The sequence below is a fragment of the Ceratotherium simum genome, chromosome 20 (genome assembly GCF_057802395.1).
Source record: "Ceratotherium simum simum isolate JZ-2026a chromosome 20, ASM5780239v1, whole genome shotgun sequence".
NCBI lineage: Eukaryota > Metazoa > Chordata > Mammalia > Perissodactyla > Rhinocerotidae > Ceratotherium > Ceratotherium simum.
The window spans coordinates 51,502,012-51,527,035 of NC_141919.1; the positions used below are offsets into that span (position 1 = coordinate 51,502,012).

Here is a 25,024-nt window from a genome sequence, read left to right on the forward strand (position 1 = left end):
ATAATATCCAGGGTTTTTTATTGTACCTAGTGAGAAAAATAGGGAAAATATGTCTACTCCATCTTCCCAGAAGTAGAAGTCTTTCATATACTTTTAAATAATCCAATTTAGTTAAAAAAAAATTAACCCCTAAATAACCCAATTTAGAAGAAAGATCTTACTGAAGTTTAATCTGCAAGACTCAGAGTTCTCCTCTAGGTTATGTGGAGTCATCGATCCAGTATTGCTTCTCATGAGAAAGTAATGGCAGAGTAGTGTGCCAGTCAAATTAGAGATGTCACTGATGGCAAGATGCACCAAAGATTCATATATTTCTTAGAAAGAAAATTACTGTGAGTAAACTGATATGCCATCCATAGTAAGATGCATGCTGATTTCTGAGAGTTAAAATATGGTAAAAGTGTGCTTCTGGGAATAGAATCAATATGGTAGTTATGTGAAAAGGACTTGCAGAGGGAAGTGCGAACAATGACGTGTGAATGTTCAAAGATGTTTTATTTATTTTCCATGTTCAAGTTAATAAGTGGATGTTGATCAACTTACAAAAACAAGCATTCTTTTTCTGAGAATGTTGACAAGGCCCTTTAAACCTCAGTTTGGTGGGTCTCTCTTCCTTGCAGAGATAGAGCTGCCTGCTTTGCTATTCAGAAGGGATTACAGGCATCACGTAGTGACATTAAGTTATTTAACCATAATGATATGGCTGACCTGGAGCGACTACTAAAAGAACAAGAGATCGAAGATCAAAAGGTATGATTCTTTTGAAGAAAATTATACAGTTCTTTTGTACTTTCTAACCAGCTAAATTATATATGAAATGGTAATTTGTCATGAAAACTTGCCTGCGGATCACATTTGGATATCAAGGGCCTTCCTGCTTATTAAATGTACTTCGTGTTAGAGAGCCAAGTCTGATTGTAATTGCCTTGTCGTTGCCATAATTATATGTGGCAAATTTGGGGGAAGGTAATCTAGGCAGTTTTCTAAAAGAGAGAAAGAAAAAACGTGTGCACTTTGGGGGTGGGAAGAATGTATATTCTCAACTCTACAGAAATAACACCCGAACTCATTAAGGTGTCAACGAGATGTATCTAGTGAATTCAAAATAGGCTTATTCATATCAGAATAAATCATATATCAACTGGAAGAAACAATGGCAGCAGATCTGAGTTTATGAATTTATGAACAGAGTGAGACTTTTTCTCCCCACTCCCACTTTCATCCTGGAGATCTGAGCAGCTGCTACCTGTGGGAAACAACTGCCCCAAACATGGTTTCCTTCCACCTTGCAGCTTATTCACGTTTCCTCTTCCCAGGCACCTGTGTAGCCCCTTGGGGAGGTGTTCAGGGGGTCTAGCTCTCTGATATTCTGATTAGAGAGTGTAGCAGAGGAAATGTGTTCAAAGCATCACTGTTAGATTTATCCTTTATTTTCCCCTGATGACATGGGAACTACAAAAAGGTAATTCTGGTCTGTGGTTCTGCAGCAGGAAGCATTATGTGTGGCCTCTACTGGGAGTCTGGTCACCGCATCCTTTGTCTCAAACACCATTTTCAAGAGGAATTTTCCAGTGCAACTCATTTATTACTAGAATAACTGATAAAAATGCTCCTCATGTTCCTTAATTTTGTGTTAATGCAAAAATATTTACATTATTTCTTTAGGATTCTCTCATCTTTGTTTAGGTGACAGCCTAAGAGCAGCACTTCATGAATATACACATTCTTGTGGTGAATATGCATAGACTCTTGCTATTTTATGCTAGATGTGCTATAAGGCAGTGTTTCATAGTTACATAATTTAGAAAAATCTGTAGGGAATCTTCAAATTGAGACTGTTTCACTGATGAATTTCTTTCTACAAATTGTAAAAAAAAAAGTAGCCCTTATTCTGATTCAGTAATAGATTACTACCAGATTGAAGAATACTGCCCTGGAAAGTGTGACCAATGAACCAGTCTGCTGTAGAGTTTATTATACCGAGTTAGTATTGTACAAATTTGGAAAACATCATATTCAAGTTTTGTGTGTGTGTGCATGTGTTTTACAAGATTTATAATCTGTGGAACTTTTTTTATGAATGACAAGAAATGAAATTATCTTGAATTTTATTTCCATTTTATAGTTTTTACCTTTTTACTAATTAATTTTTACCACATTTTCCTGCCAAGAGTAGGTTAAGTAACTTTACATTTTGGTTTTTAGAAATAATTCTTTTTCAATTCCATTTTCACATTGTAATAAATGTTAAATTTGTGACTATTTTCTACTTAGATGTTTATCTTTCCTTTGAAAGTGAGTTAAAATGTTGCAGTTTACTCCAGGTTTGGATCAAACTTCTTTTGTCTATTTCCCAAGTATTATGGTTCATAGATGATTTTTCATTCTTTTTCCTCTAGGGTTGTCTTGTTCTGTATTAATTTTTCTAAAAAAAATAAAAGGACAGTAGATAAAAACAGCAGTTCGTGGAAGAGATACAAATAACTATGAGCAAGTGAAAAATAGTCTGCCTTCAACTAATAGTTAGAGAAATTAGAGTAGGAGTTTTTGCCTGTCCAATTAGGGAATATTTTTGTTAGTGATAATCAGAGCCAACGCTGATGTGTGTGATGAGACAAAGGGCCCCCCTGGAACTCGGGGAAGACTTTCAGTTGGCACAGCCTTTCTAGGGGGTAAATGGGCAAATATATTCAGGGATTCTTAAATATCCATGCCCTTGGACCTATATCTGGGGTGCTATCTTTAGAAGATAATCACAAGTGGCATCAAAGATTGAAGGATAGTCACAATGTGATGTGAAAAAACAAAATGAGGGGAGCAACCTAAATCCAACATTGGGGGAATAGTTAAATAATTTATGGTATGTCCACAAGGTGGAATATTATATCTCCATTAAAATCATGTTTTAAATATTAAGAATGTGGAAATGCTCACAACACAATATTTTTATAACTCAGGTCCTGAAACTATTGCAGTAAGATCTTGATTTGAACAAAGTAATTTCTAAAATTATGTATTTACAAGAAAGATAAAATTTATCAGTGTGTGGTGTGGCAAGCTAATTTTTGAATTCTTTTTTGTACTTTTCCATTTCCCAAGATTCCTACATTGAATATTTTAAAATCATAAGAAAAATATGCCTTTCATTTTTGAAAGGCAGGGAAAGGCAGGATGCCCCCATGTCCTCATCCGTGACCCCCAGCAGACCCACGGCCTTTGGGTTTGAGTTAACAGCAGAGTGAAGACGACCGAGAAAACTGAGCAATGTGTACTATTGCATACTTCAGCAGACACTTTTCTGAGTGTTACAGCTGTGGGTTCTAAAATACCTTAAAGCAGCTCTGATATTTGAGTTTCTGATTGTCCATTAGACAGAAGCTTAGAGGCGAGAAACCTTTGAGTCGGAAGGTGGTGGCAAACTCTGTCTATGGATTTCAGTACTTTTTCAGCCCAGCACACCTGAGGCATCTACCGATTCAGCAGTGTGAGTGGTTTGTAAGTGACTTGCCATCAGTGGGGTATGGGAAGATGTGTGTTGTTTGAAAAAGCCCCTCCACCCCACCACCTTCAGACATCACTGGATGAGGCCATAGTTTAGTTTTACTTGATCCAGTAGTGAAGGAAGAGGGTCCCATCTGTTTTTCTGGTAAATGAGAGAGAGCAGGGTTTGTCTGTCTTTTAACTTTTTATTATGGAAAATTTCTGGCACATTCAAAGGAAACACAGTACTATAATGAAGCCCCTTGTACCCTTCTCCCAGCTTTGTTATCAACATTCTCCCACTCTTGTATCATCTGAACCTCCATCTCAATTCCCACTCCGTCTCTATAATGATATGATTGTCATCATCATTATAATTCTTATTATTTTAGGTAAAATTTACAAACATTGAAATTCACAAATCCTAGCCATACAAGTTTGACCAATGGTTATACCTGTGTAACCCAGGCATCATGGTCCCATCATGACCTAAAATATCCCCATCCCCCCAGAAAGTTCCCTCAGGGCCCCTTTCCAGTCATTCTGGGCTTAGAGAGTTTTGTTTGTGTTTTAATGTTCTCAGCACCTAAATAGTTTGTGTGCGTGAGGTCGTCTAGTTGATTGTGGGAACTGAAAAACGTCTGAGAGAAGAAAGCACTGTTTTTCTTCTCAAAATAATAGGATCTCAAACCTTGAGCTTGAAATTCATTCAGATTGTTGATTGATTGATTTTGATAAATAAATTTTGTAAGGTGAAAGTGCTAGGGAACATAAAACAGATTTTGTATTTGGAGTTACTGAAATTTAAAATGTCTTTTCTTTTCCTTTTAAAGAATCCTCGAAAGGCTCGTGTAACTCGACGTTTCATTGTGGTTGAAGGGTTATATATGAATACTGGAACTATCTGTCCTCTTCCAGAATTGGTAAGCAACCATGTTTATTCATTTAGTATTCGGACTCTTTGGCAGTTAAGCCTTTTGTTTATGACCATTTTTAGTGTATAACATTTGCATTGCTTTGCATAATGGGTATCATATTCATTAGCGCATTCTGATCGTACCTGGGAAGTAGATTAACATTTAATGCCAACCCTGGCCTTTAAAGAGTAATCAAGACTCAGCATTTTAAAACCGACTTTATTGAGGTGTAGTTGACATATAATAAAATAAACTTACTTTGTGTATGGTTTGATAAGTTTTGACAGAGGTATACACCCCTATCACCACCACCACAGTCGAAATATAGAATGCTTCTATCACTCCAGAAAGTTCCCTCATGCCTCTTTGTAGTCAGAACCCCCAGCCCTGGCCCCAGGCCACCATTGATCTATTTTCTGTTCCTATACTTTTGCCTTTTTTAGAATTTCATATAAATGAAATCATACAATACATATATTGTAAAATTCAGCTTTTTAACAGGGAAAGCAATAGTACTGTTTTTAAAAGCCATGACTATTGAAATATTTTACTGAGGTGAAATTCACATAACATGAAATTAGCCATTTTAAAGTGTACAGTTCAGTGGCATTTAGTCCATGCACAGTGTTATAGAACCATAAACTATCTAATTTAAACCTTTCATCACTCCCAAAGAAGACCTGGTACCCATTAAGCAGTTACTGCCCCAGCAACCCTCGCCCTTAGCAACCGCCAATCTGCTTTCTGTTTATATGAATTTACCTATTCTGGATATTTCTGATAAATGGAATCATAAAATATATGACCTTTTGTGTCTGGCTTTATTCACTTAGCATAATGTTTTTGTAGTTCATCCAATTTGTAGCATGTATCAGTACTTCATTTCTGTTTAATGCTAAGTCGTATTCCATTGGGTGGATTTATCACATTTTCTTTGTCTGTTGATGGATATTTGGATTGTTTCTACTTTTGGCTATTGTGAATAGTGCTGCTATGAACACTCATGTATAAGTATTTGTTTGAATCCCTGTTTTCTGTGTATATATCTAGCAGTATAATTAATTGCAGGATCATATGGTAATTCTACGTTTAACTTATTGAGGAACTGCCATACTGTTTTCCACAATGACTGCACCGTTTTACATTCCCACCAGCAATGGAGGAGGGTTCCAATTTCTCCACATCCTCACCAATACTTATTTGGTTTTTAAAATTTTTGCCATCCTAGTAGGTGTAAAGTATGTGGTTTTCCCAAATGACTAATGATGTTGAACCTCTTTTCTTGTGTTTGTTGACCATTTGTATATCTTTGAAATGGCTATAGAAGTCCTTTGCCCATTTTTAAATTGGGTTGCTTGTCTTTTTGTTGTTAAGTTATAAAGGTTCTTTATATATTCTGGGTGCTAGACCCTTATCAGATAAATGATTTGCAAATATTTTCTCCCATTCTGTAGATTGTCTTTTCATTTCTTTGATAGTGTTCTTTGATGCACAGAAGTTTTTAATTTTGATGAAGCCCGGTTTATCTAGTTTGTTGTTGTTATTGCTTATACTTTTGGTGTCATATCTAAGAAATTTGTTGACAAATCCAGGGTCATGAAGATATACCCCTTGATTTTCTTCTAAGAGTTTTATAGTCTTAGCTCTTATTTTAGGTCTTTGATCCATTTTGACTTAATTTTTGTATATGTTTTGAGGGAAGGGTCCAACTTCATTCTTTTGCATATGGGTATCCAGTTGTCCCTGCACTGTTTGTTGAAGAGGCTATTGCTTTCCCATTGAATGGTCTTGGCACCCTTGTCAAAAATCAATTGACGATAGGTATGTGGGTTTATTTCTGGACTCTCGGTTCTATTTCATTTGTCTACATGTCTATCCTTACGCCAGTACCACACAGTCTCAATTACTGTAACTTTGTAGTAAATGTTGAAATCAAGAGATGTGAGTTCTCCAGTTTTGTTCTTTTTCAAGATTGTTTTGGTTATTTACGGTCCCTTGAAAGTCCTTTTGAATTTTAGGATCAGCTTTTCCATTTCTGTAAAAAAATGCCATTGAGATTTTGATAGGGATTGTATTGAATATGTAGATTGCTCTGGGAAGTATTGCCATTGTAATGATACTAAATCTTCTAATCCACGAACATGGACTGTGTTTCCATTTATTTAGATCTTCTTTAATTTCTTTCAGCAATGTTTTGTGGTTTTCACTGTACAAGTCTTGTACCTCTTTGGTTAAATTTATTCCTAAGTATTTCATTCTTTTTGATGCTATTATAAATGGAATTGTTTTCTTAATTTCCTTTCTGGATTGTTCACTGCTAGTTTATAGAAATACAGCTGATTCTTGTGTGTTGATCTTACATCGTGCAACTTTTGCTGAACTTACTATCTCAAATGGTGTTTTTGTGGATCTTTAGTCTATATATAAGATCATGTCATCTGTGAATAAAGATAATTTTACTTCTTCCTTTTCAATTTGGATGCCTTTTATTTCTTTTTCTTGTCTGATTGCTCTGGCTAGAACTTCTAGTACAGTGTTGACTAGAAGTGGCGAGAGTCAGCATCTTTGTCTTGTTCCTCATCTTAGGGGGAAGCTTTCAGGCCATTGCCATTGAGTATGGTATTAGCTGTGGGTTTTCCATAAATGCCATTTATCACGTTGAGGAAGTTCCTTCTATTCCTAATTTGTTAAGTGTTTTTATCGTGAGAGGCTTGGATTTTGTCAGATGCTTTTTCTGCGTCAGTTGAGTTGATCATGTGCTTTTCCTTCATTCTGTTAATCTGGTGTATTACATTGACTGATTTTCTTATGGTGAACCACCCTTGCATTTGAACACTGAAATTTGAATCTGTAAGTCAATCAATTGAATAAGGATTCAAAATAAGGGTTTCATATCTTATTTTAAAAGTTTTTCGCTATTTCTTGAGGAAATCTAGATATATCCTAAATATCAATAAAAGAGATATGTTTGTTTTCCTCTCCTTGCCTTTGTGAGTGTCAAAGACTGACAGAATAATGTGGGGGAAATAGTGGGCCAAAAGATAGTAGAACTGTATGTTATAGGTCTATGATAGTAAAGTATCAATGGACAAATATACCAGCCAAGCAATGAAACAAAATATAAAGTGTAGGAATAGATGAAGTATATATTAACATTGAGTATGTAAAGATAACATGATACAAATTAGGGTTTGACTCTGGGATTCCTGTTTTGTTTTACTGATTTGTCTATTTGTGTACTAGTACTGTCATAATATTGTTAAATATTTTCTAAAACATAATTTTTAGATACTATCTCATTCATTTAACATCTCATTCATATTAATCGATAGAAAAGAGTCAGTATTGAAAAGATGTAATTCTCCCCAAATTAGTTTATTCGTTGTTAATGAAAATCCAGCTAAAATCCCCAATATGATATTAATTAGTAAGATTAGCCAGTAAAATCTTGATGATTAGAAATAAATTATCAGAAACTTGTGATATGAGACATCAAACTATCTTATACATTCTTTGCATCTTATACATTGTTTAGTCTCAGTGGAAAAAGATCTTAGTAATTAATTAAAAGTATGATTCTGGCACAAGAAAAGATACATGAGTCTTGGGAAGATTTGAGAGCCCAACTTCTCATGTTATATATATAAAAATTTAGTGGTTGATAATCACTGTGTTTTAATTCATTTATGAAACTGATCATGTGTACGTGATCATATAGGGGATAACTCAGTTAAACATTAGGGGGAAAAAAACCCATACACAAACATGCATATATATTCAGCTTCCCAATGTGTGAGCAAAAAAATAACAAGAAATTATTAGAGGAACATATAGATAAATATGAATCTAAACCTTTGATGAGAAAGGACTTTCTTGTAAGCCTGAAAGCAAAGGGAAAAACGGATTGAAAAACATATTAATGAAAACTTTTTCGACATTAAAAAAATGCCGTGAATCCAAATTAAATCACAGTGCCACTGAGGGAAGAATATGTGCAACATTTCCCCGGGAGTTCTTATGTATAATCAGACCAGTATTTAACAGATAGATTACATGTCTGTACTCACAATGTCTTAACATCTCCCTCCTTAGAAGTTGGCATTGTGCTTTGTGTATTACTGAGTTGAATTGAATCATTTTAGAGCATCTAAAGTACAGTCGATTTTTGTTCTTGGGTAGTTGTGTTCTATAAAGTATATGTATAGTTATGTTCTATAAATGCACTGCAGGTACTGAATTACCAAATACTGAACTATTGCTCCTAGGGCAATTACAGAGTTCGTTTTCTGCGTGCCTCTGGTCACAACATTTTTGTCAGTCGCTCAGTGCATAACCTTGTTTTATGTGTGTTTCTGTTTACAGACACCTTATTTAATATGTGTTGCTGAGTCATTCACCTTGAGCTCACGGCCAGCAGCACTGTAACTCAGGGCTGAACAAAGCCTCTCTGACACATGTGTTTTCTCCATAAGGCCCATCACGGCCTTCTTGAACTTAGGAACACTAGGCAGCACTTGTGTGATTTTTTTTTTTTTTTTTTGGTGAGGAAAATCACCCCTGAGCTAACATCCAATGCCAATCCTCCTCTTCTTTTTTTTTTTGGTGAGGAAGACTGGCTCTGAGCTAACATCCATGCCCATCTTCCTCCACTTTATGTGGGATGCTGCCACAGCATGGCCTGACAAGCGGTGCATTGGTGCGTGCCCGGGACCCGAACCGGCGAACCCCACGCCGCCACAGCGGAGCACAAGCACTTAACTGCTACGCCATGGGGCTGGCCCTACTTCAACGATTTTAAGCAACAAAATCACCCACAAAAAGCACTAATTGTGAAAAACGTGGCAGTAAATAGACTATGAAAAGAACTCTTGTTTACAGTATGAGCTGAAGCAGTAGCCTGTTAAACTCAGCAGGGAATGTGCATGTTGGGTGACTCAAAGTTTTCACTGCTCTGCACATATGCCCTGAGTATTGATTTTGGGGTTACAAATAAATTTTAAAGTAGGCAGATTCACAAATACGAATTCACCAATATTGAGCATCAACAGTACGTGCTTTTTTTTCTCCTTTTTATTTTAGGTTTAATTTTGTTCTTCCCAATATATTTTGTATGCTTAATATATATGAGAGTATTTTAAATATATATGTCAGTATTCTAAAGTTGTATTTTATTTACCACTTAGGTTAAGTTAAAATACAAATACAAAGCAAGGATCTTTCTGGAGGAAAGCCTTTCATTTGGAGTCCTTGGAGAGCATGGCCGAGGAGTCACCGAACATTTTGGAATCAATGTAAGTTCTCCGTTTTTGGAACGTTCCATCATATAGAGAACGTGCAGTTCCATCCTGCTGGACAGGTTTCATAGGCACAAGACATGATGTTCAGGGTTGTACAGCTTTGTGTCTGTCACTTCACGGAGCCCATGGAGGATGGAGTCAGCCAGACCAGGGGCCCCCATGTTCCCTCAGAACCTGTAAACTCAAAGTGGCTAATCATAGAATTTCTGTTCTGTTTATGTGGTGGCATTTGATCCTGGCTTTCAGGGTCTCTTCTCTAGAAACAGTTAAGTTTGCCTTCCTTTATTTTCTTAAAATCAGTAAGAATTCCGTAAGTAGTCCTTTAGAAAGTATTTATGATGGCAGTGAAAGAATGTTCTTTCTAATATTTAAAATTCTGTATTCTCTGTAATTTGTGTGTATGGTGGTGATAGAGTCCTGCTTCTTTTTTATATATATAGTGTCAGAAACACCACTGGCATAGATTCAGCAAAGCCCCTGAAGGTCCCGGACAACTGGAGTGAGTCTGTCATATTTTCTTTTGCCAGAGGGGGATGAGCCCCAACTGCCCCCAGTCTTAGTGGTTTGTACTCCTGGAGCCTCAGGGAAGAGCGACGTCAGCTGTCTGCAGGACCCGTCTTCACCCACCACTGTGGGCAGTTGACGGAAGCTTTTCTCCAAATCCCGTGCATAAAAGTTGTGCTGCCTGTCTTATAAAGTTGAACTATAAAACATAAAATCATGTTAGATTATCTGCATCCCACTACCCCTACTGTCCTAGAGGAAAACGTAGAGGGGAATGCATATCCCATGAAGTCACACTGAAGCATGTCCTCAGAGACACACTGACGTGTGTCAGTTGAATGCACTGAGAAATTTAAGATAAATGGAAACGCCATTCAAGCAAAATTTACACTGGAGCAATTTTTCAGGCATGAAAATTTTAAAGAAAGAAAAAGCACTGTCTAACTTCACTGTTCTGGTTTTCTAACTGCTTTCAGCAGTTGTCATGGAGGTAATATTTATGAGGGCTTGAGATGAGTGCAGAACATATGGACCTTATTTGGATCCTGATTCAAACAAATACTATAAAAAAACAAGCTTTGTGAGACAGAGATATTTAACAGTGAATATTTGATGATATTAAGAAATTTTTCAGTTTTTAGGTGTGAGAATAGTTTCATGATTATGTTTTTCAAAGAGTCCATATCTTTTAGAAATGCACACTGAAATATTTATAGATGGAACCATATGAAGTCTGGAGTTTTCACCAAAGAAATGGTGAGGGCAGTAGGAGGCCGTATGTGGGACAAGATTGTCCATGAGTTGATAATCATTAAATCTGGGTGATGGGGATTCTTTATTCTATTCTCTCTACTTTTGTATATGTTTGAAATTTTTCATAATAAAAGTTTAAAAAAAAAAAAAAGGAGAGCACAGGTTTCCTTGTTGGATCTGTGGAACACTTAGAAAAACCCCAGATGTGATTTGACCAGTCTTTGTCGCAGCTGTCAGTGAGTAATTATTGAATGGCTAGTATGTGCCAGGACAGAACTTGGTGCTGGAGGCGGGAGCAGGAGGGGAGGATCAAAGGAGTCCTGAGGAGCCGAGAGGATAGTGGGGACTCAGAAGCCCACGGCCAACATTAGGTTCATCCTCTGCCCAGTTGGTCCAGTTTGGTTGAAGAATCGATTGCCATGATGTTCGGATAAGTTGATTTCGTTTTTGAAAAAGATGAAAGGTAAATCGAATGTAGGAAACAGTACTCAAAACTCTGATAAATTTCTTTTTATTTATTTCAAGTACCTTCTCTGGGGAATGCCAGCTAGACCACTGTTTTAGCAAGACTCTTGTTTTAGCAAGAGGTATTTTGTACCTCTGAATATTTTTAGTATCAAACAGCTTTGGATTTCATCTTCTTTTAATTTATCTATCTCTTCCACTGTGAATAAATTGTCAGTGCATGCTGAAATAGCAAAAAAGTATAAAGTGAGACATTTTGAGAGGTGGGCTTTGAAACATCAGTCCTTCTAACAATAGACTGTGTGGTTTCTCCTTTATTTTCACACAGGCCATTTGTTTGAATCCAGATGTTGACATGAGTAGTGCTGAAATTTTGTCTCTAGGCTTGTCATTGGTCTCTTTTTTTCTTTAAATTGAGGAATAACTACCACTGTCCCTCTTTTTCGGCAGATTGATGATATTGATCTTATCAGTGCCAATATGGAGAATTCACTTGCTTCTATTGGGGGTTTCTGCTGTGGCAGGTCTTTCGTAATTGACCATCAGGTGCGTTCTTTTTAAAAGCGAAAGCAAAAACTGAAACTAACGGCTTCATTAGTCACCTCAAAATGTAACTTCTAATTACAGAATTTCATTCTTAGTTTATCACACAATTTTTATTTAAAAGGCAATTTGTTTAAGAATTTAAGAATTTGTATAAGAATTAAAAATATTTAATTATCTCCCTTTTAAAAGAAGTCTTGTTTTTGTTACATGTATAACTTTTACACATACCTGGATCTTATCACCTCATCTCTTGTACACTGTTTGGTAGGTGGTGCATAGATTTGGTGACTTGAGATTTTTTAGACAAAAAAAAGAGAAATCTATTTTTGTTTTTAACTTGTTTGTTTCTTCTCAGCGACTTTCCGGCCAGGGATACTGCTTTTCAGCCTCGTTACCTCCCCTGTTAGCTGCTGCTGCAATTGAGGCCCTCAACATCATGGAAGAGAATCCAGGTATAACCTTTTAAACCAGGAAATCAAAGACGTTGCAGCTTATGTTAGCCGTGCTACTGGTGTGCTTTCGGAGGAATTAGCTAGAAGAAATTATTTACGAGACAAAGCTCTGGCTCTGAATTACATTACCTGGCATTTGTAGGAAGAATGGCAGTGAAGGTGTCCCTGCCTTGGGGATTCAGTTTAGAGCTGCTCTCCTGTTCCTGGAGCTGGACCCAAAGCGGGCCTGGCTCCCGTGGTCGGCGGAGAGGCCTGAAGGAGGAGGGCTCTGCTCTGGGCCAGTTGTCCTTTGGTTTGTTGTTTTTTGAGAAATTAGCTGAAATGTGCTACTAATTTTTGGTATATATATAATTTTATAACTGTTATCTAGTTTTCACCTTCAGCTTTTGAATCATCCGTTGTTACTGAGGCCAAACCTGGTTTACCAACCACTAAAGCTCACTTAACGGGCAGAGGCAACTAAATGTAAAGTGTGACTTTGAGCTGTGGTAGCACCTCCTCACCAGAGCCTGAAACGAAAGTGGGAAAGCAGGCCTTACTTGGAATTTCTAAATTTTAAATTTTCTAAATTTCTAAATTTTCAACATTGGTTTTAAGTCAGAGAATCAGGAAATGTGAGTGTGTCTGTGCACATTCATATCTTGCTTGTCAGATGGCCTGGCACTCTTGTCCCCTGCTCAGATATTTTAGTTTTTGAATTTTCCTTGAATAAAGGGAGAACATCAAGGAAATAGATCATAAACATTACTACAGTATCTTATTTTTTACCAAATTGTTTAGGGTCCAGGAATAAGTCATATATTTGTTCCCTTTTATTCTTAGCCAAATTATTTACAGACTCTTGATAAGAGCACGAGCCATTGTTTTGTTGTGAAAAACCTCATCCTAGGTTTTGCTGAAAGTGGGGTGCAGAGGTGCCAGCTGGTATGTGCCAAAGATGAGAGCTGGGGCCTTCAGAGAGTTACTGGCTGTCTATTTGTGTGTTATTAGTATGTGGAAGGATTTGCAGCATTTTAAATTGATGAACTTGAACTTGGTCTTTAAAAATATTTTGAATTAGTAAAATCAGATCTTCCAAATATACTGTCAAATGCATTTTTTTCATTCAGGTATTTTTGCAGTGTTGAAAGAAAAGTGCAAACGAATTCATAAAGTTTTACAAGGGTAAGTTTTATGTATTTTCAACCAACCTAAAGTTTATCTGCACCACATTTAAACAACTGATGAAAAATTTTGGCTGTCACCTCTTTGGTTTTGAGTATATTTAATAGGCTTGGGTCAATTTGACTGAATTGCAGCTAAGAAACCAAAAACTCAGTTCACTCAAATTGGTCTGTTTGTATAAAGTCAGAGCATTCACTTTGCCATTATTTTAAAGAATCAGGACTTTGTTTTTCTAAAAATGATGCAAGCTCATTAATAAAGTATTATAGCAGTACAAAAGATAGAAAGATGAAAATAACAACCTAGCATCCTACCACCAGAAACCACCATTGGAGAATCTCTCTACATCTATACAGATGAAAGGACGTGATCGTGTGTGGTGTCATTAGATGACATCGGATTCATACTGTCCATGTCACTTTTTAGAAAATCACCGTTTTATTGTAAATTAATGCAAGAAAAGAAACAAGTGAAATTGAAGTGAACCTTATAAGTATTTTTGTTTGTTTTAACTACACAAGAGTAGTTCCTTAAGATTCCTCTAGAGTTGAGAAAAAAATTGAGATTGGTGACATCCTCAGGCAGATTTCTGGCCTTATAGAAAATGATCTCACGTTGCCCCAAGTGTTTCTTTTTGCCCTTCCTAAGATGAAATGTGCCTTTTTGGTCGTGAAAGTCCTATCTCTATTGCCAGATACAGAAACTAGAGACTTTACTAAAAGAAAAGAGCAGTTGATGAATGAGCAGATTGCAGCTGTTCCAGATAAAGCAGAGGCAGAAATAATTAAAGTTCTGGGTGTGTCTACATGGTAGTAACAAAAGTTCTTGCATGATTTATGGGAGAGAAATATTATTTGTATTAGTTCCAGTTACATTGGTTTATGAAATATTAATATACCAACACAGCCCAGCACGTTGGAGTCACTGTAAATTCAGGAACACCAACCAGCTTCTCCTCGTAGCTAACCTTTTCCAGAAGTTAGCTCTTGCACTTGACCCAGACTGTTCCTTTGGAGGGCACCAGTGACTGCTGTGTTGCTAAATCCAGCGGGCACTCTTCAGAGCCTGTCTTATTTACCTCAGTAGCTTTCACCGCAGTTGACCACTCTTTCCTTCTTTGGATTCTGTTACACTGCCCCACTTCTGGTTTTTCTTCTGCCTCTTTGAACTGCTTTATCTTGGTCTCCTCTGAAGGCTTTCTTTTAACATCCTCCTCTCCAGGGCTTGGTCTTGGCTCCTCTTTTCTCTGTTACCTTCTTGGAGAACCATCTTCTTCCACACCTGGAGCTTCAAATCGTTTCCTAACATCTCTATGTGGGCAGCTCACAAATTTGTATCTCCAGTCTGTCCCACTCTTCAGGGCTCCAGGTCCCTCATCCGGTGGCTTACTCAGTATCTCTACTTGGAGGCTTCCTCAGGCACCTCATACGAAACACAGGAAAGGAGGTGTGGGAGCACATTGTGCAGGCATCTAGATATTTAGAGGGAACTGGAAACGAAACAGCAGGGAAGCCAGTGTGGTAAGAGGGGAGAAGTGGGAGCACCTAGTGGAAGATAAGGGCCAGGTAATGGTGGCCAGAGTATGCAGCGCCTTGTTGGCCATGACAAGAACCTGGCTCAGAGAAGAAGGCTTGGCTTGGTTCTTAGCAAGAGTGGCATGACATGACTAAACTTATGTCTCAGCAAAATTACTCTTGTGTAGTGTAGAAAATAGATTATATAGTGACAAGTACAGAGGCAAGAAGACCAGTGAGGAGATCGTTGCAGTGCTGCATGCATAAGGTGATGGTGACTCTGACCTTCATAGTAGCAGTGGGAAGTGTTTGGATTTTGGATATCCTTTGAAAGTAGAGCAACCTGGATTTGCCAGAAGTTCCTATGCAGGGTGAATGAGAAAGAGAAGACTCTAGGTTGGTCTTAAGGTTTTTGGTCTGAGCAACTAGATGGAGTTGGTAGTGAGTGAGATGGGCAGAACTCTTTGGGGAAGGTCGTTTGTTGGGGAAGTCCGTGTTGGATATGTTAAGCTTCAAATGCCATCAGACATCGGGTAGAGAGTAGCAGTTGGATATTCAATTTGAAATTTAAGGGAGAGGCCTGAGCTAGAGCTACATTTTTGAGTCATTAGCATATAGATAGTATTTCAAGCATTTCAGTGTGAAGAAGTCAGAAACCAGCCAAGGAGATGGAGAATAAGTGGCCAGTGAGGAAGAGGCAAACCAGAGGAGTCTAGGGTTCTGGAAGCCAAGTGAAGAAAGTATGTAAGTAGGAGGTCAGCCATACTGCTGCTGCTAGACCAGGTGAGAGAACTGAGAGTTGATCCTTTGATTTTGTAATGTGGAAATTATTGCAACTTGATTAGCAGTTTCAGGGCAGTAGTGGGGCCAAAAAGCCTCATCGAAGCAGATTCCAGAGGGACTGGGAAGGAGGAATTGGGCACAACTTAGATAACTATTTTGAGGAGTTTTGCTGTAAAGAGGAACAGAGCAATGGCTGGAGGAAGAAATGGGGTCAAGAGAGGGATGTCTCAGTTTGTTTTAAGACTAGTGAGGTCAGGTTTTAAATATCACCCAAACACCACATCCTTTCTTGTACTGACTAGTGCTGCCAACCATCTCTGTCATATACCAGTTTCCCATTTATACCTGGATCTGATTTTTTTGTTTTTGTTTTTTGGGTTTTTTTGCTGAGGAAGATTAGCCCTGAACTAACATCTGTGTCAGTCTTCCTCCTCTTTATATGTGGGTCACTGCCACAGCATGGCTGATGAGTGGTGTAAGTCCATGCCTGGGATCCAAACCCATGAATCCGGGCTGCCGAAGCAGACGCACTGAACTTAACCACTATGCCACAGGGCCAGCCTGTGGATCTGTTTTTTAACTCTCTCTTCCACTTCATTGGTTTATTTGCTCAATCCTCAGACTTTTTATTGCTATATCTGTTTTTATCACTATATGAGTTTTGGAATAAATTCAAGTGCCGTTGAAAAATTGCTAGAATTTTAATTGTAATTGCATTAAATTTTAGGATTAATGTGGAGGGAATTTGCATCCATGAACATGATCTCTCCACTTATTTGAATCTTCTTTTGTGTCTTTTAATGAAATTTAAAGTTTTTTTCCTAAAACCCCTGTATCTTTATGGGACATTTAAGGGGAATTTCTAGATAACCTATAGGTTTTGTTGCTATTATGAGTGGAGTTGTTTTTTCTCTTATATTTTCTACTTGATTATTGCTAATTTATAAGAATATTATTGTTTCCTCTAAACTGGTCTTATATCCATCAGCCTTCTAGGCTTGTTTGTTTGTTCAAAGTTGGAAGAAATTGGAAATTATTTCTTCAAAGCAGGACCCCCCTCTATGACTCGCTAGGTTTGGGGCCTTTGGGTTGGGCATACTCGATGGTTATCTCTCTTGTGTCTATATTATTTCCCCTTTTTGTTTTCTGTTTCTGTCTTTTCCATTTTTATGATAATCTTTCCAGGAATTTTTTTTTTTTTTTGAGGAAGATTGGCCCTGCGCTAACATCTGTTGCCAATCTTCCTCTTTTTCTTTTTTCTCCCCAAAGCCCCGGTACGTAGTTGTGTGTCATAATTGTAGAGTCATAGCTCTTCTATATGGGACACCACCTCAGCATAGTTTGATGAGTGGTGAGTAGGTCCATGCCCAGGATCTGAACCAGCAAACCCCGGGCCACGGAAGCAGAACATAGCGTAACGTGCGAACTTAACCGCTATGCCACCAGGCCAGCCCCGCTTTCCAGGATTTTGCCTAGCACAATTTTTTAAGTTTGGTTTTGTTTTTTATTTATTATATTTATTTTCCTTAATTGATTTCTTCCTTATTTTTTGTTCTTTCTTGTTTCATTGAATTGTGTTCTTACTCTTTTTTTAGCTTCTTACATTTAGGTTATTGGTTTTATTTCTTATTTTCCAATAAATATCTTAAAGATAAACATTCTAAGGCAGTATTTTCAGTCTTCAGTTCTAGGTAATGTTTTTAGTGTCCTCTGGTCAGTGATTCACTTCTCTCACCTCTGAGGTTGCCTTTGGAGGAGGAAGTCAGCAGCCTATGCTAGTCTGATTCCTTGCTGAAACTTGAAGAGTCCCCAAATTCCAACATACAGTTATTCGTGTCGGCGCTCTCCCAGACTCGGCACGTGATGGAGACCATGTCTGGATTGTTGATTGTTCTGTCCCTGGACCTTGCTTTGTGCTTAGTATTTACCTATTTGGATAAAATAATAGACTCTCCAAAATTTTTCTTTAAAAAGTATAATGGGCTCTGAGTTTCTGAACTTGAACTATAATTCTTTGTCCATTTGGTTTTAAACTTTTATCTGACGTTCAGCATCCAGGCAGCCAGAAAGAGGGCATTCTGTTTCATTCCTTCTCCCACCAGCCTGTCCCCACTCAACATGTGAGATGAGCCCGTTTGATAGAATAACAAGCTCTACTGGGCTGCAGGGGACTTGTATGTCCAGGCCATTTAATTAAGGAAAATCCGGGCCATTTAATTCGTATGAAATGCTATTTGAAAAGCAATTTTTTAAGTTCTCCCTGAGAGTACAGGACCTAAAACCATTGATAGTTCTTTGTGTACAAGTTTAACACATTCAAAATTCACCTAGGAAATGGGTTTTGAAAGCATGTTGCTTAGTTTCTACATTAGTAAAACAACTAATCTAGAAGGTTCCCCCACATTCCAGAAGCCCTAGATTCTAAGATTCCATGATTCAAATCTGCAGTCTGGTTTATTGAGAGATCTTAGCATGATGTATTACATTTAAAGAGAGGAGACACTAATTAATAATGCTCAAGGGTGGTTTGAAAGGCAAGCGAGGTTAGCTTCCGGCACCTCACATGATACCTGGCACACAGTAGTCATTCAGTAAAAAAGCTTGTTGAGTCTTACACATATTTGAGGAATAAAATATGCAACCAAGTGCTTTTTGTGCTCATTTCATTAAAAGAGAAAAGCAAATCTTCCTAGGTAAAGCGAAACTAAATGAAAGCAATCTAACATATTTAGCCAATTTCAAATAGGCATGTATCACCATTTGTGTTCTAGGAGATAGGTCAAAAATCAAACAATGTTTTTATTATAGAATTAAAAAATGGCCTTTAAATGAACGTAACTAAATAATATGGCCTACGGTTCTCATGACATCTGTAATAATCATTTGACAATACAGGATTTCACCCCTAAAGAAATCTCTCTTCCTCCCTGAGAAGCAGCAGGTTTCTGTGCTGTTAATCTTAAGAAGAAAATAATCATAATTCAAGTAAAATTTAAAATTAAACATGCAAATAAGAAGGAATCTTTACAGTCTAAACGTATTGCTGGTGATCAAAGTATAACATCTTTAGGGGGCTGGTCCAGTGGTGTAGCGATTGGGTTCGTGTGCTCCGCTTCACTGGCCCAGGGTTCGCAGGTTTGGATCCCGGGCACCCACCAACACACCGCTTATCAAAGCCGTGCTGTGGCGGTGTCCCCTGTAAAGTAGAGGAAGATGGGCAAGGATGTTAGCCCAGGGCCAATCTTCCTCAGCAAAAAGGAGGAGGATTGACAGCAGATTTTAGCTCAGGGCTAATCTTCCTCAAAAAAAAAAGAAATACATATATAACATCTTTAATGTGAGGAGTCATCCCTGTAAATTTATAAAAGACAAAACCTGAAGACTTAGATAATAATCAGGGAAATATAACATTATCAACTGTAATAAGTAGTGCAGGAAGCAGAGTAAGTAAGAGAAAATGATAACTCGGACTCTTCCCTAAAGTGAGTGATGAGGAAAGCCCCCAGGGAGGCGGTGGGGAGCAGGCCTGTGAGAACGGGACCACCCGAGCCGAGGTGGGTGAGAGAGCAGGGCCTGCAGTCTCCTGGTGGGAGACTGGGGATGACTCTTGTGTTTCCTGTGAGCCAGAGGCGTCCATTGGGACAGGAGCCTTCTTCCCAGCTGTGCTCACAGAAACAGCGTTGCAGGGCTGTCCTAGACTAGGAAGCACTGCCCAGAGCATGCACTTTACCCTTCTCTGTCAGGGCTGGAATCCCACCACATGATGTTTCCTGTAAAAGTCAGAAGTTTCTGTTACATTCTTTTTTTTTTTTTTTTTTGTGAGGAAGATCAGCCCTGAGCTAGCATCCATGCCAATCCTCCTCTTTTTTTTTTGCTGAGGAAGACCGGCCCTGAGCTAACATCTATTGCCAATCCTCCTCCTTTTTTTCCCTTTTTCTCCCCAAAGCCCCAGTAGATAGTTGTATGTCATAGTTGCACATCCTTCTAGTTGCTGTATGTGGGACGCCACCTCAGCATGGCTGGAGAAGTGGTGTGTCGGTGCACGCCCGGGATCCGAACCTGGGCCGCCAGTAGCAGAGCACGTGCACTTAACTGCTAAGCCACGGGGCCGGCCCCGCTCTGTTACATTCGTTAATGCAGACTTTGTGAAATTATTTCTGTGCGACCTGCCTGAGGCTAGAAGGGATTTTTGCTTGTTGGTGTGTTTCCTTCTTCAGCATTTCTGGATTGAAAGTGGTGGGAGAATCACTTTCTCCAGCATTTCACCTGCAGCTAGAAGAGAGCACTGGATCACGAGAAAAGGATGTTAAGCTACTTCAGGAAATTGTAAATCAAGTAAGTATCTAGTTATTTGAGTGAATCTCCTCGTACCCTTTCTGCCCTGAACCCAAGCAATTTTTTAAATGTCATTTTTCAGAATGATCTCTTTGCCCCAAAAGATAAGATATGATGGAAACTGCTGGTCACCTCTCTGGTGACAGGGAATTGTTCTAATGGGCAGCCTTCCCGGCGTGTCGCCCGCCCAGTTGAGTCTGTAGCACATCCCTACTGACAGGCTGCAATTTATCCCATTGGGTCCGTTTTCAGTTCACGCTGAAGTTGTGTTCTGTGCCATGTTGTATTAAAATGTACTTTGCTTCTACACTGAATAATGAACCTTCCAGAAAACCCGTTGCTTACCATTTACAAGGCCAGGTTTTCATACATGTGGGTGGGGACAGCATTGCCTGTAGTGATTGCACACAACACTGGACAGCTGGCTGTCTGGGGGTGAACACCCAGCAGAGCTCAGAAACGGGTTAGAATACTCTTGTAACCACGAAGTAAGGAAGAAAGGCCACTTCTTGACCACGCCTAATTTGGGAGGTTGATTTAAATGGCTTTGTCTCCTGAAGGACATTTTACTACTAATTGTAACTTCGCTGTTAACTGTTCGGTAGAGCGGCGTCTCCTGGAGTCCTGCCCTCCTCACTGTCCTCTGTGTTGCTGCTCCTCCTCGTAGAGAAATGTCAGGTGGCCCTGCAGCGCCGTGAGCGTGTGTGCCTGGGGGTGGCGTGGCCTTTCACCTCACTCTGAAATGCGTCTAGTAGGTACTTGAGAATGAAAACAGGCTTCATTCTGCTTCCTTGTCCCGCTTGTTCCTGCTGATGGTTCCTTCCGGAGGCTCCTGCTTGGAACCCATGCTGCCAGGTGTCAGGGTCATAGTGGTGGCTGTCATCTGTCGTGTGTCTCTGCCCAGCTGTGGCTCAGGAAGGTCAGGCCCTTGTCCACAGTCACGTGGCTGCTCCATGGGGACCGCAGTCTGAAGTCAACCACATCACCTGGAATAACGGGTTCGTGGAGAGCTTCGTGCAGTGTATGGCCTTCTAGTCAGTCGTCATAAAAACCAAAAGGAAACCAAACCCAGAATCTGAGACTCCTAACTAAGGAAATGTGTCAGATTATGAGTGATTGGGCTGGTGTAACTCTAGCCTTGCGGGTGAGGAAATGTCACAGATGTCCCCTCAGGTACAGCTCTGCAGATGAGAAAAGAGACAGACTCTCTTTAAGGGGAAAAAGCATCCCACAGACCTATCTTACTGCCTTGGTGTTTTTATTGTCATGGTACTTAAATGTGTACACACATAAACGGAGGTACAGCATCCTTGTGATTAGAGTTCTAATACAAACATGATACTGAAAGAAATTTATAAGTTAAATACAAGCTAAATGAACACACCAGTAAAAGTCAGATTCATCACATTACCTTTGTTTGACAGCTGAGTATTCTTTCCAAACTGGACTGCTGCAGAGCGGGCCCTTGAGGCTGCGTGTCCCATGTTGGAGTTCGCGATGGCGCCGTCTTTCTCCTGGGTCTCTCTCGACCCCCCTCAGGACGATTCTGCACATAGGCTTCGTGTCATGGGGCATGGGCCTTCTCTAGGTGCTGGGGTGTCAGTTTCGTATTAAATCCACCTCTGTTCTTTCCTCACTGGATTGCACTGCTTTAGGTCTTACTACTGCTTGGTGCCAGAGAGAGACACAGAGGAGGGCACGTGAATGAGAGGACTTGATACTAATATTCTGCACCGATGTAGATTATCCTCCTGACGAAAAGAGAAGGTGGCAGTCCATGGACAACTCCCAGATCCCCCAGTTCTCTCTGTGGGCCCCAGCTCGGGACAGGCTGTCTTCAGGAAATCATCCTGAGAGCTGAATGAGAGGAGAACAAGGTCTCTGGGGAGGACAGGGTACTCTCTGCAGACTTGGCATCTGGAGGAAGGAAGAAGAAAGCTCTCACAGTTTCTTTGCATCTCACAGCTTCCATCTTAAAAATCTTTTGTCCTGCTCTTCTCTGCTTTTTCTTTTTAATATTTGAGGGAGAGAAGAGACTCGCGGTACTGTGACTCTTGTTCAAGCTTTGTAGAACTGAGAGGTTTTGCCAAGTTTTTGTTGAGTTGCTTGACAGAACCCTGTTTTTACAAACTGAGCGATAGTTTATGTTTCTTCACTAGCCAGGGCTAGAAGCAGAGCCAGTCCAGATGTTTCCAGGAGGAGTGCATGTTTCCAAGTACACGTCCAGAATGTAGAATCAGCAGAGGTCTGTCGTCATTGCCTGGTGGTGTTTCCATCTTGTCCTAGCTGAGGGCAGCGTGCCTTGCAGCTCACAAAACAGCCCCTTTCCAAGCAGATACTCAGTGCCACACACTGGGAGTAATTGTTCTTTCCTTTACACCACCCCTTGCTCTGATAGATTTTTTAAAAAATATGATTCAGATACCATAAAATTCACCTTTTTAAAGTATACTGTTGAGTGGTTTTTAGTATATTCACACGGTTGTGCAACCATCACTGTCTCATTCCAAAACATTTTCATCACCCCAAAAAAGAAACCCTCGTAACCTGTTACCTTGATCTGATTTTTATGCTTTCTTTATTTTGTTAAAGAATGTTTTAATTCTTTTACAAATGTTGGCAGGTGGTTAATGTATAGGAAAGCTGTGTAGAAAATGTGACACCAGACTCTCCAGTGTCTGGTAGCACCTGGCCAAATGTAGCACACGGGAATCAGAGGTATTGCTAATATTTGAAGTGAGCGGTTGCTCTCTGAAACGACTCTGCTGGCGTCTTTCTTAAGTCCATCTCTTGGTTAGCCCACCGGGCTTTGCTGGTACTGTTTCCCCATGTCCTAACTTGGCTTTGTCTAAGATGGTAGCCGCTAGGCAGCTGTGGCTATTTAAATTTAAATTAAGTCAAACTGAAAGTTCAGTCTCTCGGTGGCTCTAGCCATATCTCCAAGTGCTGGATGGCCACATGGGCTCGTGGCTCCTGTGCTGGACAGCACAGAGCAAACACCTTCATCATTGCAGAAAGTTCTGCAGGATAGTGCTGCTCGAGATTAGAATAGTGCCGCTTGAGATTATGTTGTGGTATTGTCTTCTAGCAGTTATAATTGGAAACATGAATTAAAACTACTGTTGAGGAGAGCAGTTCAGCGTACCTTCCTGTTCTGATTACGGCAGCGTCTGCTGTCCAGGTCGCAGATGTGTTCTTTTCCTCACACAGTGCATGGACAGGGGCATCGCACTGACCCAGGCACGCTACTTGGAGAAAGAAGAAAAGTGCCTCCCTCCTCCCAGGTTGGTGGACATTAAAATACGACCTTACTTTTTTTTCTACTTTAAACTCTGTTTGAAATTATATTTTGAAAAGTTTTGAAAGACTACCACAGGATAAAGAAGAACGAGTATCATTAAAATATAGTGCATTACCTGTATTCTGTTCTTAAACTAGAGGTTTTCAAGTTTTAACTGAAAAGCCCCTCAGGACTCTGCACCTTCCCAGTTAATTTAACAAACTATCTGAGATCCCAGGAATGAACTGGGACAGCTGACGTTCCGATCAGCAGATATCTGCCACTGCGCCGTGGCAGCACGTACCAAGCCAGCAGTGTCCTCCACGAGGACAGTCCTGCAGGAGGGGCACGTCTGGGTGGTGGTGCTCATCCCGCCACTGGCCAGAGCACTGTGGCGTACTTCACCCAGCAAACCTTTATAAACCACCCAGGGAAAAACAAAGCAACAGTGGGTAAAATCTAGAGAGGTTCTAGAAGCCTTACATGGGAAGGCACCTCGACTCGTGATTTAAAATTGGTGTGCATTCAACAAAACATCCTGATTCTGTCCCCTAAGCACTTACAGTAGAGTCAGAGGAGTAAACATCCAGAACATGAGTGTGTGAGGTCATGGTGTGGTGTCAGGGAGGTCACAGAGAAGGAGGGCATGGTTGGTTCTGGCCTGAGGGTGACTCAGGCTTCCGAGAGCAGGTGATGCTTAAGCCGAACCCGGTATGTCACACAAGCTTGTCGACACTTGGTGGACGTCGTGCCTTCCATCAGGGTGTGCCATGGTGTGGAGACCTCCAAGGGCATCTGGGGAGCCAGACACATGTTTGAGAGGCAGCAGTGGGAGGAGGCCTGGAGAAGGCCCAAGAAGGACCCGGAGAGCTCATGGAGTCGGAGCACTATGCAGACATGGAGTGCCAGGCTAGGGTTCTGGAAGACCACTCTGACAGCAGCTCGAAAGCACCCAAAGATCTGCCCCCCCCGTCTTTCATTGCACCCATCCAGAGGTGTGAGCCTGTGTTTCAGAACAGGGGCTGCGTTTATTTTGTGTCCTTGGGACTCCATGCCCAGCACAGTGCGGGTTAATAGATGTGTCCAGTGGGTGAAGCGGATGTTTGCAGGGGTAAGTGAGGAGGACAGAGGTAGAATTACGTTGTCAAGCTGTTATTTGTCTTGAGTTTTCTGAAAATTTCTCCCTTGCCTTAAAGAATTATGGAACTTCCACATGACTTACTGAATTATAAATATGAGCAACCAACCACTCATTAATTTGAGAAATTTGAATTCCTGCTTTGGGCCTCATACTGCTTGAAGCAACAGATTATTTAAAGGACAGAGTTTCCTGGCGTCCCTGGGCACTGTGAGGTTCCCTTGCCTACACTCACACCGATAGTCCCGGCCAGGAGCGGCAGGCTTCTGTGAATGGCCGGGTGGGAGCTGCTGTAGGCGTGCAGGTCATGGGTCGCTGGCGCGACTGCTTGGCCTGCCGGGGTGGTGAGGAAGCAGCTGCGGACTGTGGGTCCCTAGGGGGCAGGGCCATGCGCCA

At 40.1% G+C, this 25,024-nt stretch overlaps 1 protein-coding gene across 1 annotated transcript in view; it reads left to right on the forward strand.

Moving 5' to 3' along the window:
* Window positions 1-25,024, forward strand: part of SPTLC1 (serine palmitoyltransferase long chain base subunit 1) — a 64,282-nt gene that overhangs the window by 37,761 nt on the left and 1,497 nt on the right. The window contains exons 7-14 of the mRNA XM_004428321.3: window positions 621-750; window positions 4,314-4,403; window positions 9,581-9,688; window positions 11,867-11,962; window positions 12,318-12,414; window positions 13,524-13,578; window positions 20,093-20,210; window positions 23,421-23,494. Coding sequence (XP_004428378.1) covers window positions 621-750; window positions 4,314-4,403; window positions 9,581-9,688; window positions 11,867-11,962; window positions 12,318-12,414; window positions 13,524-13,578; window positions 20,093-20,210; window positions 23,421-23,494 — 768 coding nt within the window. The remainder of the gene's footprint in view (window positions 1-620; window positions 751-4,313; window positions 4,404-9,580; window positions 9,689-11,866; window positions 11,963-12,317; window positions 12,415-13,523; window positions 13,579-20,092; window positions 20,211-23,420; window positions 23,495-25,024) is intronic.